Source organism: Notothenia rossii (assembly GCF_949606895.1).
Source record: "Notothenia rossii genome assembly, chromosome: 5".
In the NCBI taxonomy this organism is placed as follows: Eukaryota; Metazoa; Chordata; class Actinopteri; order Perciformes; family Nototheniidae; genus Notothenia; species Notothenia rossii.
In genome coordinates this window covers 2572660-2592237 of record NC_136903.1, presented here as the reverse complement: position 1 = coordinate 2592237, position 19578 = coordinate 2572660, and the positions used below count along the sequence as shown (strand labels likewise).

The window sequence follows — 19578 nt, the reverse complement described above, 5'->3', positions numbered from 1 at the left end:
TGTTATGCCCCTAATATGGGGAAAATATAAGACAAAGGAAACAGAGACGATGTTAGCTTGCTTCAAGTCTTATGTATTATGCCCGCCAACAACATGGTACACATAGCACGCTGTATAATACAGAACATGGATTCTTGATATAAAACAACCACTAACAATGCGCGTACTGCAAACATACATCCAATTTAACACACAAGATGTCACTTTTTAAATGCACAGTACAAACATACATATCCAAATTAACACCCAAACTCCCCTTCTTGGAGCTAAACTACACTATCATAGCTAGCTGCGCTAGCATAGCTAACGGCGCTCGCAAAGCTAGCATACACAGCTACAACAATTACAGAACCTAGAGAAACCCTCCAAAAATACCTCTAACAACTATCACTATTCACATTAATATTATACACAGTCAGTCTACATATATAACGTTTCTCACGGATGAACTCACCTAATATGGGGAAAATATAAGACAAAGGAAACAGAGACGATGTTAGCTTGCTTCAAGTCTTATGTATTATGCACCCGCGGCAAGCAACACGCGCCCTCTGCTGGACAGACCCGGAAGGTCATCAACCATGACTTATATTTATTACACTTCCAGTTGTGTTTCATATCTGTTGAAAGATGTATCCATAGATCTCCTCACGTTGCTCTCAAAGTGCACCAGATTGATGCTTTTAACTTCAATATTTAAAATAAATCTTCCCGGGGGAGCATGTCCCCGGACCCCCCTAGAGGAGGTTAGGTCCCCCCCACTTAAATCATGTTCACATGGATAGGATACTAAATACATTTGCACACATCTTGTGTCCATATCGTTCTGTTTTGGTGGTCATGATGCCACAACCGTGCACGTGAATGCATGCGCGAGTCATGGTGAGATATCTGGATTAAGAGGTTGCTTGTTCTTTGCACAGCATGAAAGAAAGGTGAAATGAATGGGCTGTGATTTTAGTTTTTTCAAGCAGAGGTTGAGTTCAATCATTTGTACGGCCCTCGGAGGATGTTGTAAAAATTTAAAGGAAAAAGGTTCCCCACCCCTGCTGTAAATAATAATAAAACCCTTGATTTATAACTTACCATCCCTGTCTCCTATTGATTTGAGTATATTATAAAGAACAGTTAATTGAAGCATTATAGCACAGGCCTTTGTCAGATGGTATATTACGCTGTTTATTTTCTGCTTCGAATAGTTATCTTTTTTCAACATACCTGTGTTTGCATCACTGATATATATATATATATATATATATATATATATATATATAGAACTTTATAAATGGAGCAGTGCTACTCTACTCATTTGCTTACAAGGGATAGTCTTGGGATTTTGTTGGGGGAGGGGGGAGAGGTGACACCCTCTTAATCCCACCTGTGAGGCAGCCCAGTTTTCCCACTGACTTGTTGGTGCTGGTTAATCATTCCTCATCTCTCCCCTCCCTCAATCAGACTTTAGCAAACCTCCTCATTTGGACAGGAGCTCCTCGTGTTGTCAGACATGTTGGATTATCCCCTTTTTGTTCCTTGTGCTTTGCGGTCCGGTTCTCGGTGGGCCACAGAGAAACTTCCACGGAAACATGACGGACCAGGAGCTGTTCTGGGGAACCGACCAGTACGACTTCTCCGTGGTGGTTCCTGCCGCCGGCCTCGAGTGTTTCTAGCACTTCGCTCACCGAGGAGAGAGATTCTACCTGAGCTTCATGGTAAGGCCTCGACACGAGAGGAATGTTTCAACATTTAGTTTGACTTTTAAAGCCTCTGAAAGTGAGGTTTTTAAATCGTGAGAATTTCTCAAAAAGCCTTTGGCAGTTAGGATGTTTTATTTTAACCCATACTCAAAGTTAGATGGTGTTTCATCACAGCTGTCAGTTACTAATTTCCACAAAAAGCAAAACACAATACGTGACATGGCACGTCTCTGCTTTAAATGTGTGTATATACAGTGGGGCAAAAAAGTATTTAGTCAGCCACCAATTGTGCAAGTTCTCCCACTTAAAAAGATGAAAGGCCTGTAATTTTCATCCTAAAAAATCCAGAAAATCCCGTCTGATTTTTAAAGAATTTATTTGCAAATTATGGTGGAAAATAAGTATTACCTTCGTCACAATCAGTTTTTGAGCAAATCATATTATGAGCGACATGATATGTGCAAAGTTTACATTTTATACAAAATATATGCACAAAGGTGTAATTTTATAACGAATATTTGTGCAAAGTTTACATCTTATACCTAATATATGTACAAAGTATGTGTTTCATCACATTTCCCCCAGATATTGCGATGTAAATGATATCTTCGCTATTGTTTTGATGTATCTTGTCTCGCTCTATAGATCACTTTGGGCTGCATCTTGCTTGAAATGCGGTGTATAAATAAAGTTATTATTATTGTTGTTATTGTCTGTGTGCAGGTGCAGTGGGTGACGGGCGTCGGCCATGACAGGCACCTGTCCGTCACTGTGAACGCTCCCAGCAGCCTCATCATGGCCACTGTTGATGATGCAAAGGGTCAGATCAACTTTGAGACCGAGGAAACAGGTGACACACAATAATGTTGATGCATTTCATAACAAACGCGTGCACACACACACACACACACACACACACACACACACACACACACACACACACACACACTGTGTTATTTTTATCAATTAATTAATAGTGAAATTATATGTTTGAGCATCATTTTCAGAGGTTGATACGACAAACAAAAGCATATTAAAATACATATTTTACATTATATTAATTTAATATGCTATTCCTTGCACACTTGCATGATATCCAGCTTTTAAAATGTTTTTTACTGTATTTTGGCATTTATTAGACAGATAGTCTACAGATTTGTATCTTTCACTCTCAACCTTTCTATGTTATATTTTATATTTGTTTATTTCTACTTTTTTTTTGTTTCAAATGATGTGCAATGCCCTTTTTAACATGCTGCTGTGACAGAGAAACACAGTCCCAATTTGGGATCAATAAAGTAAATAAACTAAATCCTATATTATACTTAAGTATAACTTCAAGGTTTATTTGAGTATGTCCATTTTCTGCTTCCTATTCTTCCACTTCAATACTTTTTTGAGGCAGATTTGTTTATTTTTCCTCCACTAAACTATGTCTGAGCTTTAGTTAATCTGCAGAACAAATCCATGTTTAGATTTTTTTATGGATTAAGAAATAACCTTATTGATTGTTTTTGTTAAACAGCAGTGTATAGGTAAAGACAGGTTTGTTTGTTTATTTACACATTTCAACAACAAGGCTTCACAATAACATAAAAAAAGTTGTTCCAGTTATAATAAAATGCCATTGAACACTTTTTTTTAAACAGATGTTGAAGAGCCATAGAATATAAATGTAAAAAGGTTTGATTAGAATATGATGGGTATAAAATACAAAAATAAAAGTTTCAGTGCTGTAAGGAATTAATCATTATTTGATTGAATAAAAGGCAGCGGCAAGTATTTTAAAATAAGCTCTGCCTTTACCAGGTGCAGCATTAAGGCTACCACTTTGACTGAAGAATCATTTCAATATTTTATACAAAATATATCCGATATAACGTTCTGTCTCTACAGGTTTCTATCAGATGTGTTTCAGCAACTTCCACAACCGCTTCGGCACCATGCAGGTGTTCCTCAGCTTCTGCGTTTACTACGACGGATACAAAGACCCCGACAAGACCAAAGAGGAAGAGAAGAAGAAGAAAGAGGAGGCCAGCAAAGACCTCAACAACACACTGAGCGTCATAGAGGTACACACACACACACACACACACACACACACACACACACACACACACACACACACACACGCACACGCGCACGCACACACACTGATTGGCTAATGGTTACACAAGCCAAAACATCGTGATGACATCATAAAGTGGCCAAAATCTGATCAGCTCATTTTCAGACAGGTTTTTATAGCAATGGATCAAAAAGAGAGAGAATCTTTGTTCCTGAAACTTTCAGAGTCTCTTTCCACAGAGGGGACACATGTTGATGTAGAAGAGACATGAAGAAGAGGGGACACATGTTGATGTAGAAGAGACATGAAGAAGAGGGGACCAAGTTGATGTAGAAGAGACATGAAGAAGAGGGGACACATGTTGATGTAGAAGAGACATGAAGAAGAGGGGACACATGTTGATGTAGAAGAGACATGAAGAAGAGGGGACACATGTTGATGTAGAAGAGACATGGAGAAGAGGGGACACATGTTGATGTAGAAGAGACAAGAAGAAGAGGGGACACATGTTGATGTAGAAGAGACATGAAGAAGAGGGGACACATGTTGATGTAGAAGAGACATGAAGAAGAGAGGACACATGTTGATGTAGAAGAGACATGAAGAAGAGGGGACACATGTTGATGTAGAAGAGACATGAAGAAGAGGGGACACATGTTGATGTAGAAGAGACATGAAGAAGAGGGAACACATGTTGATGTAGAAGAGACATGAAGAAGAGGGGACACATGTTGATGTAGAAGAGACATGGAGAAGAGGGGACACATGTTGATGTAGAAGAGACATGAAGAAGAGGGGACACATGTTGATGTAGAAGAGACATGAAGAAGAGGGGACACATGTTGATGTAGAAGAGACATGGAGAAGAGGGGACACATGTTGATGTAGAAGAGACATGAAGAAGAGGGGACACATGTTGATGTAGAAGAGACATGAAGAAGAGGGGACACATGTTGATGTAGAAGAGACATGAAGAAGAGGGGACACATGTTGATGTAGAAGAGACATGAAGAAGAGGGGACACATGTTGATGTAGAAGAGACATGGAGAAGAGGGGACACATGTTGATGTAGAAGAGACATGAAGAAGAGGGAACACATGTTGATGTAGAAGAGACATGAAGAAGAGGGGACACATGTTGATGTAGAAGAGACATGGAGAAGAGGGGACACATGTTGATGTAGAAGAGACATGAAGAAGAGGGGACACATGTTGATGTAGAAGAGACATGAAGAAGAGGGGACACATGTTGATGTAGAAGAGACATGGAGAAGAGGGGACACATGTTGATGTAGAAGAGACATGAAGAAGAGGGGACACATGTTGATGTAGAAGAGACATGAAGAAGAGGGGACACATGTTGATGTAGAAGAGACATGAAGAAGAGGGGACACATGTTGATGTAGAAGAGACATGAAGAAGAGGGGACACATGTTGATGTAGAAGAGACATGGAGAAGAGGGGACACATGTTGATGTAGAAGAGACATGAAGAAGAGGGGACACATGTTGATGTAGAAGAGACATGAAGAAGAGGGGACACATGTTGATGTAGAAGAGACATGAAGAAGAGGGGACACATGTTGATGTAGAAGAGACATGAAGAAGAGGGGACACATGTTGATGTAGAAGAGACATGGAGAAGAGGGGACACATGTTGATGTAGAAGAGACATGAAGAAGAGGGGACACATGTTGATGTAGAAGAGACATGAAGAAGAGGGGACACATGTTGATGTAGAAGAGACATGAAGAAGAGGGGACAGATGAAGAAGTGGATTTTGCATAATAGGTGACCTTTAATTGGTTCATGTTTGGAAAACACACAAGATCCTGCAAGTTGGAGACTTAAACCCTAGCTGTTTTGAATGTGTATCCTCATGGGTGATTGAATGTATTTTGTGTTGCTTTATAAAAATGTCAGCTAAATGAAATGTTAAAAATGTAACGTTATGTAAAACACTTTACTGTGAAAGAGACCTCTATGCTGTGTTTCTGTGTTTCTGTGTTTTTACTCTTTTATTCTTTCTATTTGAACAAGTTGTGTTTTTTAGTACAATCTCAGAGTCCCTCTAAAACATTTGGGATGATGTAAGTGTTAAGGTTTAGGATGGCAGCTTCTTCATACGCCGCACTCGGAGAGAAATAGTGGAGACGGAGATGATGAACTGTTTAGCTCTTGAGCATGACTTATTTTCCTCTGCTTCTCAGGTGATTCCTTCGCTCAGTCGAGCTAACTTAGAATGAACACACATAGACAGTGTGCGTGCATCAGGTGAACACACCCTCATTTACATGATGCAAGCCTGCATCCTTACGTAGCACGTAACACTACAGTGCCTCACAGTGGTACAATAACAGTATTGCATCCCGATAGTACAGAATAGACACAATCTCTCTATACATACAATAACTGAGGACATATGTCAACATTTCCCTTAACACCCCCACTTGTTCTCAGGTTCGCCTGGTATACTCTCTCCCGGTAAAGCTCTCTCCATGGAGAGCTGGGTTTTTGCTCTCTGTAAGGTTCTCTCAAACTTGGTAAATGTCTCTTGAATTTCTTTGTTGAAAGTTGAGTGAATTTCTGGGTTGAATGAGTGGAATGAATTGATGTGTGTTTGTGAGTATTAGGAAGGAATATAGGTATGTGTTTGTGAATGTTAGTACCCGCCATCGGTCGGAATATAGCTATGGAATTGATGTGAATTGATTTAGTGAATGAAAGTTTGAATTTCTTTTTATTATCACCCGTCTTTTATGAGGGGAGACCTCTAAATTCTATAAAAATCACAACTGAACTGAATTGGGCAGTTGAAATGACAATTTTTGTAAATAAATGTAAAACTGTGAATTAAAGTTTCATATTAGAACATGATCACAGCATGATATGTTTAGTATGATTATAATGTTGTAACGAGAGAAGGTAAAAACCCTGTATTAGTTTGGACCTATTTTTCTTCAAATAAACTGATCCCACCTTTTGGACTGGGACAACTTAAAAGACATCTGCGCTCTCCTCTCCTGCTTCAAAGGTACGATGCACCCTGCCACACTCACACTCAGGTAGGGCCACACCTCATTACTGATATCAAAATCCTTCGGGATCGCTTAAACAGATTTAAGAGAGTTGTCTGAATTGAAACAGCAGTTCATTGAACCTGGTTCTTCAGGAGTTAATAGAGGTGAGATCCTGCTGACGTCGGTGGATCTGAGCCGAGCAGTAAACTTACATAGACTCAATAACTTCTGTTAGGTTAATTAGTAGGTCTGAGTCATTTGCTGGAATAAATTATAAGCTCCTCCCGACTCTTACATGGCGCCCAACTGTGGGACTCTGTGAGAAGTCATACTTTTACAGAGTTAAACTACAAGAACCAAAACGGCCTACTAGTGACAACGGTCGATGAGTCTCAATTAGCTAAATACAGGCTGAAAGTCTTATTAAAATACCTACCCAAATCCTAGAATATATATTTAAACCTAAAAGTATAGTAATTAAAGTTGATACTATTGCACCGGACTAAGTGTTATACTATATCGGCTGTCTGTTTGAAGAAGCTAAAGTAGACCCTTCTTCCCCTAGCCAAACTGGGAAGCCCCTGTGGTCCCTTTAACACAGGTTTAGTGGCTAGAAGTTATTAGTGAAGTCAGCCGTAGGAGCACTGCTCAGTACCTGTCCAATTACTGTGAAACTTATAGGTAGGACTTGACAAAGAGCTGCGGTTAGAACTTTTGCGTTAAAACATAACGTGGTGAAGAGTTAATAGGATATTTAATAAAGATAAACCGTAGGTCGAAAAGGTACCTGGCTGTTGGAAAACCTCGAAGCTCGATACATAACCCTCTTAGTTGAGGTATCCGCATAGACTAGCTGAATCCAGGAGAGTAACTTATAACCAAGTGACGGTATAGTCGGAATGTACACCTGGCGTGATTGATAGCCTAGGAACTTGCATGTGCATAAAAGAGTGTCACCCTTAAAAAATGGCGGATGAGGTTAGAACGCAGTTTAATGGCTCAGAGCCAGCAACAGATTGGGAGGGATACACAGAAGCTAGATCCGAACCTTCTGCCCCCCCTGGTCAGCTTAGCACAGACCCACGGGCGTACCACGACCTAAATACGTTCCTGTTAGACTACCGTTTAGACAGAGAGCAACAAGCAGGTGGTATAATGTCTGAGACCCTACCTCCACCCTACGGGGGATGATAGCTCACAAATGCCATTTCTGAGTATCCCATCTACTACTCCTAGAAGAAAACACGTTGTTAGACATGATATTCAGGGGAAAGGAATGTTGGAAATAAGAATGGCAGATATTATAAATCTTAAACTGGATCAACCAATCATGTTAGTGAAACCAGCTAATATGGAGCCAAAACATGCAGGAGGAATAGCAGCAGCTCTGGCAAAGAGAATAGGTCCTAGCATGCAAGCACAGAGCGATAATATGATAAGGACTATTAAACTGCCAGAAGGCAATGTGGTGATCAGATGACCCACAAATACGTGTCGTTTTGAATGAACTTTTTAAAAACCTATGTGGGAACTATCAGCAGATATCAAACCCCAACAATATCTTCAAAACCAATATGAGGAAGTTTTTTTGCAAGGCTAAAGCTCAAATACTTTACCAAAATCAACTAAACTATTTGCTCTTGACCCCTTTTGGAAATGGGATTTTCCGTTACACAACACAAGACTCAATTCAGACCTTAAAGAACGCTTTACAAACAAGTGAGGGAGAGTTAAATGTGGTGCTATGTTGCTCATGAGGGAGTTTGCACTTTTGGAAAATATCTCCCCCTTTCTCTGCTCCTGAAGTGCTGCAGAAAGACTCCGCACACGGGGTCAGAGACAGGCATGACCTCTGGAGAGGAAGACAATCTAAATCTGAACAGACCACAGAGCGACCCATTAAAAGGTTTTATGGCCTCAACACAGAGAGGAAGATCTGGGTATTGTAAGGAACCCTCCCAAAGCAGGCTACCCACCCCCACCCCAGCACAAGGGGAAGAGCTTTGCTCTCACCAATAACTAAATCAACTCTTAACCAAGTCAGATTTCAAATAGCCATATCTCCAGTTGTTAAGAAAAGAGGGAGATTCAAAAAGTTATCCTTTTTATTAAAAATGGAAACAATGAAACCTTTACAGAAAACCGCTGCTCCCAAAATAACTGTATTTACAGACGGTAGTTTGCGAAAAGGTGACCAAGCAGCCACTTGGGCCTTTATAATGAAAACTAATTTAGGTGAATTACTTTGCAAACACAAGGGTGTGATTCCGGGTACGGCACGGTTGAGGGTCTAGTTGTAATTTGTATTTCTGATATCAGAAATACAAATGACAACAAGTTAAAATTTAATTTAACGAGCTAGAATTTGCATTATAGCTAGTTAAATTCAATTTTTGATATCAGAAATAAACATTGTTACCAGTAAGAATTGATTTTTTTATATCCTCCAGAAATGAATAAAAGCTAAATCGGCTTGCCATACCATTTCTCCATTCGACAGAGCAGGAGGAAAACAACAGGATGAGTGTTAAAACCAGACTCTATTATTATTTGGTCAGTTATATACTGTTCTGTCAGGAAGACTAAACATCCGAGAGTCCAATACATGTGAACTTTTCCCCTTTACTGGTTTCGGAGCATTCATAGCTACGTCCTCAAAATGGAGGGCAGCCTGTCTGAAGCATTTGTTGTATTTAAGAACAATATTTGTTTGGTGCAGAAGTCCTCTGTAAACTGTTACATTCCATATTATTTCAAATGTGTTGCTTTCTTATCTGAAATTGTAGTCAATGTTAATAACTTCATGGAAACCTCAGATTTTTTAAATTTAGGATCGTGTTTAGTCAAGAAAAAGATAAATGTGTGCATTTTATTATAAAGTTGTGTATATTTACAGACTGTTGTAAAAACTAAGAAGCTTATAAACATCAGGCTAACAACTAAATTAAAGATTTTTGGAGTTTTATTTTAATTGTAGTTATTCATTTAGAATTGTTGTCCAAGAGATGCCGGAGAGAGAGAGAGGAGTTTGTTCCAAAGCTTTCTGCTGTTTTTACACCCTCAATCTGATAGGAGAGAGACTCATTTAGCTGTGAGTTTCGAGTGGGAGTGGGTAGGGTGTGGTTTGGAGTTGGGCCTACATGTCTATCTTGTTTGGCGCAGTTGATCATTAACTGTTTGCACGGAACTATTTGTAAGCACAAGCAGCTTGTTTCCTAACGGACACGCCCAGCGGCGAGTCCTTTCAGATGGAACAAATCCATGGGAGCAACAAGTGATGCAGACTCGCTGTTGAAGGGTACTATACGTTATAACTATAGGTTATAACCCACTCCCCCTCATCACTCGTTGGTTTGGAACAGCACTTAATGTTGCGAGAACACGCAAACGGAGGGGTAGTGTGTCGGTGGCGGTTTGGAATTGGGCAAAAATCCATGGAGTTAAGAATGCTAGCGGAAGTTAGCTTAGCGCGCTAGCTCCACATAGACGGTGACGGAACTTGACTACACAGCGTTCATTGCAGAGACCAATCTTTATCATTTGTCGGGGGGAAACCGTCAAAACACACCTATCTGAACGGAATTTGCGGTGTTTATTGCTTAAGAAACGTCTGGAATATATCCCCCACGAAGCTAAGGATGTTAGCTTTCTAGCTCGAGACGGACGGGAACGTAGCCTAGCAACACAGCTTTGACTGGAGGAAAGGTTGCTGTGATTTGATAAAAACATGTCTAAAGTTGAAACGCTGAGAGCATTTGTCAACGAGCGGCTCACTGCAGCTGCTGAGGAGATATTCGAGCTGTTTGAGAGGACGATAGCAGAGGAACTGGAGTCAACTTTAAAGGAGAATCAGCGACAACAGAAGCTACTGGACGCCCTTTTGAACCCAGACGTCCGGCTACAAAGAACAGGTTTGTCAACTGTTTTTGTTTTTCAGACGTGGGAAGTAACTAAGTACATTTACTCAAGTACTATACTTAAGTATCATTTTGAGATACTTGTAAATACTTGTATACATTTCCTTTTTATGCTGCTTTGTACTTCTACTCCACTACAGTTCAGAGGTAAATGGTGTACTTTTCCTCCACTACATGTATTTAATCCCTTTAGTTACTTTACAGATGTGGATGAATGATGTGAAATATAATCAAGTGTTAAATCAGGCTTTAGTTCCACCTGGAGTAAATCCACCAGCTACCCTGCAGTATACAAAGTCATTCAAACTAGCTGCACCTTTACCAGCTTTGAGAACACTTTAATGATCAATCATTATAAAACATATCATATATATTATTCTGAAATGGACCAATCTGCACAATGACTACTTTTACTGTCGCTACTTTCACTGTATTTTGATGATAATACTTTTGTACTTTTACTTGAGGAACATTTTGAATGCAATACTGTAACAGAGTGTTCCTACACTCTGGTACTTCTACTTTTACTCAAGTACAAGATCTGAGTACTTCTACTTTTACTTAAGTTCACGATCTGAGTACTTCTCCCACCTCTGTTGTTTTTAATGTTTACACTTTAAACGGCTGCTGAGAAGACGAGTGCTGGAGGGAGTAATCAGGTCAGTTGCTAAAGTAAAAGACACTGAAAGTAATCTGTTACAAGCAGTGGAGGACATTAACTCAATGACACATTTAAAATCATTCCAATGTATACATAGGCCTGTCACGATGATTAATTTTGTTGGACGATACATTTTCCCTGAAGTCAGTGTGAGAAAAAGTTTTTAGAGACTACTTGTCCATGGGCAAGTGAGTTTGGCGATTTACTTGTCCGAATACATTTTTCACTTGTCCAGAATGGACACAAATTGGGACCACTGGAATCTTCTTCTTCGCCATCGTATTTTACATTTTCCACCGCTAACGTAAGTGAGCGGTAAGATTTTACTGCATCACACATAGTGTTGGGTATCGTTTGGATTTTAACGATTCCGGTTCTGCTTTTCGATTCCAGTTATTTTCGGTTCTCGATTCCGGTTCTTTGAGAGGGTAAAAATAAGTCCCATGACAAACTGGGAGAAAAATATATTTATGAAAACATTAAGTCGAATCTGTATTCCTATTTACAAATCACTTCATACTGTTTAATTTCTTACGGTTATTGAATACAATTATATAAATATAATCTCTGCATTGTTTAGTTAGTTCTAAGTGGTGCAGTTTGAGAATGTACAATCGGCCCAGCCTCCTCTGATGTTACACTGCAACCTGCCTGTGAGATAGAGTCCAACCACACAGTCTGTGTGTCCAACACATGTCCTGCAACACACATGCTGCAACCTGCCTGTGAGACAGATTCCAACCACACATGTCCAACACATAGGCCTAATAATAATAATAATAATAATAATTATAGCCTATAGGCCTAGCGCTTTTCTACAACTCAAAGACGCTTACACATGTCCTACAATACACATGCTGCAGCTGCCCAGCTGCTCACTGTTTGTAAAAGTAAATAAATAGTTTTTTCATTTCAATAATGTACTTTCTATACCCTGCTTCATAAACAATACCAACATCCCTGTGCTCCTCCGAGTCTGGGGGTCCGGGGATGTGAGGACAGCGCGAGGACACAGGGAGGCTGCTTCACTTCATAAAGGAAATGGCTGTCAACATTAACAACACAGGAGCTAAAACGCTTCATAACCTTCATTACGTGTTAGAGAAAGAACATAAGAAAGTTTGACAAAGATGAGGCTGTTAAACGGGCAGCGGATCCGCTGTGTGTAGAAAGGGAGAGAGACGCTGAGCTGCACCATGCAGCGATCAGCTGATACGGAGCATAGAGAGAGAGAGAGCTGCGGTCCGCAGGGCTCGGCCTCGCCTCCTGTCCTCACAACTCTTATCAATCCCGGGACCGGACAAATGTTATTTCTTGTTCTTACTCGGAACCGAGTTTTGCTTCCCAACTGTGCTACACTTCCCGCCCCGCCCCGCCCCGCCCCCGGCTAACTGTACAGAAAGCGGCAAGATGCATTTCCTTAGGAATCGACAAGCAGAACCGAAACTAACATTTTTAAACGAACAATGGCGGACACTGACAATTTGCGAATGAGTTCTGTCTTTTGTAAACTGAATTTATCAATAATTTGTCAATAAATCAGGGCGAAAAACATCACTTGTCTGCCGGACAAGTAAATTGAAAGATCTACTTCTCCGATATTGTAAATAACACGTCCCTGACGGTGGGACGTGTACTTTTTCGCACACTGTGAAGTGATTGCGATAAACGATAATATTGTCGGCACCGTTGTAAGACCATTTTAGACCACTGACATATTGATAATATATAATAATAATTAGGGATGCACCGAATATTCGGCCACCAAAGATTATCGGCTGAAAATGGTTAAAAAGGCCCTTTCGGCCGAAAGGGTTTTAGCCGCGAAAAAAAATCTCCGAACGTCAGAGAACAGGGTTACGTTGATCATACTCCACATATTTGTCCGGTTGTTTTGATTTCAAGTGGTGGAGTAATCCCGAAGTGGTGAAAGTCTTTGCAGTTACACCCCCTCGAGAAATGTCAGCTGAACACGTTTTACAAATCGCAATCCGCGCCTCTTTCTCTGATATTTGCATATCAGACGGTTTGGTAGGAACCATTATATAAATGTGTTACGAATGATCTCTGTCTTTCTTATAGAGTCTTGATCACGCCCGTTCTCCACAGTGATGCAAATGCACACGCACATTAGGGCTGTGCAATTTAATCGATCCTGCGATATATATAAATATATATATCGATATTTTGTTTCCCGAGAAAGTATCGATATTTCAGCCGCGGGTATCGATACATTAAGTCCCATTCAAATCCCCCGTGTTCCGCCTGGCACTCTGCTCGCTGCCCATCCCCCCCCTGTTCGCTTTGCATGAAGAGCGATTACGTCAGCCAGCCGAGTGTCGCTGTAGAGCATTTCTAGATACAAAGACGCTGGTGTCTTCTTCTCGCAGTGAGTGCGAAGCGTTCAGGAGAATGGAGGCAAACATTAACCCAGCACCTTCGTGCTTAAAAGCAGATGTGTGGGATAGGGATGCCAGAGATTATTCGAATATTCGTTACAGTCGCCATAATCAAAACAAAAAAAAAACTATTCGATTTTATTTATATATATATTTTTTCTTATTTATGTTTTTTTTTTTTTCTGGCTTAGTTTCAACCAAAATATAGACAAATGTTAATAATAGTAATAGTATTAACAATTGTAAATGGACATCGGTCACACCACTAGTTTGTTCTACTGTAAACTTAGAGGAAGCCAGCTACACACCGACCCCGCCCCCCCTCTCCGTCACACGTGCGATTGATTTATTGGAGTGAGAACACAACTAAAGATGAACAAAGGCAAGAAGAGTTCCTCGTGGAACTACTTCAAACTGACAAGTGCAAATGAGGTCAAATGCAAGAGGTTTTTTTTCTCTCTCCCGCGGGGGGGGGGGGGGGGGCGCGGGCGTCGAATAATCGATTATTATTCGCCAGGGCTCTCCGATTTTGATCATGGTCAGTTTCTGGCATCCCTAGTGCGGGAGCACTTCGGCTTTAAAAAGAAGAAGGGAAGCGACAATTTAGATAAAACTATGGCGGTTTGCAAGCTGTGTCACAGACACGTGAAATACTCTGGAAATACCACTAACCTACGAACCCACCTACAACGTCGCCACCCGGACAAGGTAATGCTAACTGAGGAGCTCAAGAAGCTGCGGCCGCGGCGTGACCCAAAACAAACCGTGCTGGACAGCGATGGCGGTTGTTCATTGTGATACTGCACTTTATGTACTTACGTTTCAAAGGCTTGTAAGCTACAGTTTGCACTGTTTCAATAAATGAAACTAATTTTCTCACCACATCTTTTGATTCATTTTGTCCAGCATTTGATAGCTGTAGATTCTCTGTCTAGTCAGAGCCATATATTGTATAATTGATGCTTTCAGTTTTCAGTTGAATTAATTCAATCCAAGTCAATGGAACACTCACAAGATGTCACCAAAATCACTGTCCCTTTAAAATCTTTCAGAAAATGATGTAAGTGTATCGAATTATATCGAATCGTATCGTTGGCTGAATATCGTGATATATATATATATATATATATCGTATTGTGAGCTGAATATCGTGTATCGTATCGTATTGTGAGATTAGTGTATCGCTACAGCCCTAACGCACATGTTGTGAAAACTATGTTTGCAAACCAAAGCCCTGCAGGCGTCTGGGGGATTCTCTTTTAACATGTCAAGTACGCATTCTGGTTATCTTTGACAATAACACAAAGCAAAAAGACAACGTTTACTTAAGGAAACAGGCCAAACAACATTCCTGCATTTTTCTGAGTCATTTGAGAGTCGGTAGAGTAAGGAGGCTTTTTTTTTTTTTTAAGCTGCAAAGCGGAATCAATGTATTTTTTTTAACATTTTTAAAGTTTATTAACATCTTGACACTAAACCAGTGTTCTTGTTTATTACATTTCTTTGTGCACGCTGTTTCTCAAAACATTTACAAGTTGTGCTTTTAGAAAGTGGTGGGGACGAAATTGGCCGTCTACAGTTGTCTGACGGATTACGTTCTTTTATCATATTAAAAACGATGTATCTCAAGATGCGTTGGAGTAAAACTGAAGGGAGAAAGGTTCTGGACCTCCTTGGTCTTCCATGGTTTCCTATTGTTGTAAACACAGACACATTTGTTGATACAGACATTTTCAACACAGGACCTGATGAAGAAGAGTTCTTATGAGGCGTATTCCTCTTTATCAGATCAGAGAACATGTCCCGATGTTTGCATTCATATATTTGTTTTGCAGAAGCTCTCTCCGACCATGTTTTGAACCATGTTCACAAACACATTTATATCTATTGGTTATATAAGAGTAGACACTAAGGCTGGGAATCACCAGGCTCCCCACGATACAATACTATCGAGATACGATATTTTGTTACTTTCATTGCAATAGTATACATGTCTTAACGTAACTTCCTGTTTTATATACGACCATCTTTCGGAGGGATATGCTACAGTTTATATAAAAAAATATCGATACTTGGCATCCGTGTATTGATACAATATCACCATGCAAAGTATCGCGATACTATGCTGTATCGATTATTTCCACCACCACCTTACACACAGTGGGGAGATTTCTCATTAAATTGATAATAAATGATTGAGTGTTAACATGAAATTGGAGTCTTCTAACACGTCTGCATTCATGTCATTGATCTCCACAGATACCCAGCAGCAGGAGTGTATCCTCAATGTTGTAGAGGAGGACCCAGAGCCCCCCCACATTAAAGAGGAAGAGGAAGAACTCTGGTCCAGTCTGCAGATAGAGCAGGAGGTGGCTGATAGTTACCTCCCTTTCACTTCTGTGAAGATTGAAGAAGAGGATGAAGAGAAGGCTCAGTCCTCCTCACCGCTTCATGAAATCAAGACTGAGAATAACCGAGAGGTAGAGAAAACAGAAACTGATGAAGAGGAGTGTGAAGGATCAGATCCAGATGATCCTTTACAACCAGCTACTCAATACACAAGTTCACACTCTGAGTACGAGACTGACGACAGCAGAAATTGGGAGAAACCCGATTCAAACCCTCTGCAAGACAATGAAGTACCCGGAAGTGGCATTGAGGGTGATGATGGGTGTGCTAGAAGCTTTGTGCGTGAGGGGAATCTGCAGAAACACACTGGAGAGACACTTTATAGTTGCACCTTCTGTGATTTTACATCTGTGAAAAGGTCAGGTTTGACCAAACACCTCAAAGTTCATAGTGAAGCAAAACCTCAAAGCTGCTCAGTTTGTCAACAAACATTTAAAAGGAGAGGAGAGTTGGTGTCGCACATGAGAATCCACTCAGGGGAGAAACCATTCAGTTGTCCTGTTTGTGGTAAAGGTTTCACATACAAGTCTATTCTGAATAGACACTATACTGTCCACACTGGGGAGAGACGAGTCAGCTGCTCAGTTTGTAGTAAAACATTTGCAACAGTAGGCAATCTGAGAACACACCTGGTCCTCCACACAGGGGAGAAACCATTCAAGTGTAAGGTTTGTGGTAAAAGATTTGCCGACAGGTCGAATCTGAAAAAACACTCAACTGCCCACGATGGAGAGAAACCATTCAATTGCACGGTTTGTGATAAAAGTTTCACATACAAGTCAATTCTGAATAAACACCTGCACCTCCACACAGGGACTAAAGAATTCAGCTGTTCAGTTTGTAGTAAAACATTTGCAACACGTGGCAATCTGGGACAACACTCAACTGTCCACTCCGGGGAGAAACCGTTCAGTTGTACGCTTTGTAGTAAATCCTTCACCCACAAATCAAGTCTTAGAAAACACTTGATTGTCCACACGGGGGAGAAACCATTCAGTTGTTCACTTTGTGGAAAACACTTTGCCCAAATGACAAATCTGACACACCACTCAATTGTCCACTCCGGCCAGAAACCATTCAGTTGTACGGTTTGTGGGAAAGGCTTCTCCCACAGGTCCAATCTGAGACAACATGCAACTGTCCACACCGAGGAGAAACCATACAGCTGCTCAGTTTGCAAGACAGGTTTCACTCGGGTGTTCAATTTAAATAAACACAAGTGTGCTGGTGAGAGAAGCAACATAGAGTAAAGTTGTAGAGATGATTTTCACGTTTTTTTGCTGCAGATATGTTTAATAGAGTTGTGTAGTGTAGAGTCCTAAAACCCCGAAGTGAGTTAGCATTTTACCACTTCCTGTTCCCTCGTCTCAGAGCCAATTCGTTTTTTGAACTTTTTTTTGGAAAATAGCTGGAAATAATGTCTGTGGTTGAAACAAATTGAAGAGACGGATCACGTTTTGTTCTACGACATTAAATCCATCAGCAGTAGGGATGGGTATCGTTAAGGTTTTAACGGTACTACTACTTTTATCGATACCGCTTATCGGTCCGGTCTTTTAACGGTACTTTTATCGGTTCTTTTGGAGAAAAAAATAAGGTAGACTAACTAAACAAATTGTGAACAAAACTAACATTGCTTTTTATTTAAATTAAATACATAATATTTCACATCAAAATAAACAGCAATATTTTTGATAAATCGTATTAAATTATGTGCTAACAGAACTGTAAACAGAATAGCTGAAACTTTAACAAAATAAGTAATTCAGTTACCTCTAATCATTAACCCATGTTTGTATCATTGTGTTAACTCCGTGTGCTGCTGCTAGCATATATAACATACCTGACGTGGAAACGTTACTCGTGGATGGAGCTACAGAGCTACTAGAAAGACAGTCGAACCCGGTGCATTCCTCCGTCTGAATGTGGAGCACTTTTGCTAAATGTTTAGACAAATTGCTCGTGTTACCGCCCTTACATGCTAAACTCTTATAGCGCTTTTGGCAACGAGCATTGTCCACATCGAGACGGGTAAAGTTTAACCACACCTCGGAGCGCGTTCTCTCTGCCATCTCCTCCGTGTGTTGCTGCATGTAGCATTTGCGTGTGTGTAAACTGCTCCGCCCCCTCGCAAGCAGGCGGGGGAGAGAGATCTCTCGCCTGGATTGGAAAGATCGAAAATACTAAAAATACGCATTTTGCACGCTTTTTGCATATTAGAAACGGAGTTGGCGACACTAAAACTGCAATATAAAGTTTGTGTAGCAATAATACATATATTTTTCACATGTCTCCAGTACCGATAAAAAGACCGTTAACGTCGGAGCTTAACGGTACCACGGTCTTTAATAATTCAGCCCCGTGGCCCGTTTAATACCGGGGCTCGGTACCCAGCCCTAATCAGCAGTGACCCCACTGGTGATTTCTGAAGAGTTGACGTGTCTGAAAACGATGGTCATTACCAAGTGGCTGAATAGGACTACAGAAGTCGTGGAGGTCGTTGTACGTCATTGTGCCAAACCCTTAAACACTCCTCTAAGTTTGTTTGCCCTGTTCTGCTTGAAAGCAAGTACCTGCCTCCTGCAAGCTGTTCAAACAAACGCTTCAACTTGGACCATTTAGAATCTTTATGCTTGAATATGGATCTTAAGTTGGCGTGACGTTGAAGTCGTGCTGCTGGACTCGGCGGTTGCTCCTTTATAGCAGGGGTATTCAACTAAAATTCAAAGAGGTCCAGTTAGAGAAAATCTCCCCATGCAAAGGTCCGGAACATCAAAATGTCTAACTTGCTTCATGAATTAGTGTGATATATAGTGAGGTAGCCTGTAGCTTTATCAACGTCTGCATGTAATCAACAACTGACTGCCAATCAAATAAAGAAAGTACAATTTTAAGAAAACAATATTTATTGTCAATGAGCATTGAACTCTACAGATAGACAATAAATACTGTGGATATGTGTAATGTTCCTCTCGGGCTGCATTTAAAAATAAATAAAATAGCTTTTGAAAATATGTGCATCTTAAAAATGCTTAATTTTAGATAAATAAAATAAAGTGTAGCAGCAGCTTGAGTTTCCCTTTTTCTTTGTTAACCGTTTCACATCATGATTTAACTGTTTCAGCCGATTATAGAACAATATCAGTCTTTACACACATCATAACAATTGAACAGTTTTAAAGTTTCTCTTTCTTTCCCTCTTATATTGCAGTCCCTCACTCACTTTCTTTTATTCAGTGCGATAATTGAGCTTGAGCTTGTCCTGCCAGGGGTTTAAATCTGGGCTGAAATGGTGTTATTCTCTTTTTACGTTAGTGAGCCGGATCATTTGGCTCTCTTAAAGCGCCGGCTGTTTCGGCTCTCAAACGGCTCTTCATGTTACCACAGTTTACCACGGAGCCTCAGTTTACC

The 19578-nt window shown here is 40.4% G+C and overlaps 2 protein-coding genes across 2 annotated transcripts in view; both read left to right on the top strand.

Annotated features, from left to right (window-relative positions):
• Positions 1-1307: 1307 nt before the first annotated feature.
• tmed6 (transmembrane p24 trafficking protein 6) overlaps positions 1308-19578 on the top strand; it is a 19718-nt gene continuing 1447 nt past the window's right edge. Inside the window, exons 1-3 of the mRNA XM_079682690.1 lie at positions 1308-1709; positions 2418-2544; positions 3591-3766. Of these exons, the coding sequence (XP_079538816.1) occupies positions 1707-1709; positions 2418-2544; positions 3591-3766 (306 nt within the window). The 5' untranslated portion in view covers positions 1308-1706. The remainder of the gene's footprint in view (positions 1710-2417; positions 2545-3590; positions 3767-19578) is intronic.
• Positions 9974-19166, top strand: LOC307040120 (uncharacterized protein). The gene is made up of 2 exons (XM_079682688.1): positions 9974-10692; positions 16018-19166. Exons 1-2 carry the CDS (start codon positions 10509-10511, stop codon positions 17415-17417), a joined length of 1584 nt encoding a protein of 527 aa, XP_079538814.1. The 5' UTR covers positions 9974-10508; the 3' UTR covers positions 17418-19166.

What these genes read in the sequence shown, in the direction of transcription:
- LOC307040120 (XM_079682688.1), top strand. Translation starts at nt 10,509, where the DNA reads ATGTCTAAAGTTGAAACGCTGAGAGCATTTGTCAACGAGCGGCTCACT. An exon ending in CGTCCGGCTACAAAGAACAG is followed by an intron (nt 10,693 to 16,017) that starts GTTTGTCAACTG and finishes TGATCTCCACAG; the next exon opens with ATACCCAGCAGCAGGAGTGT.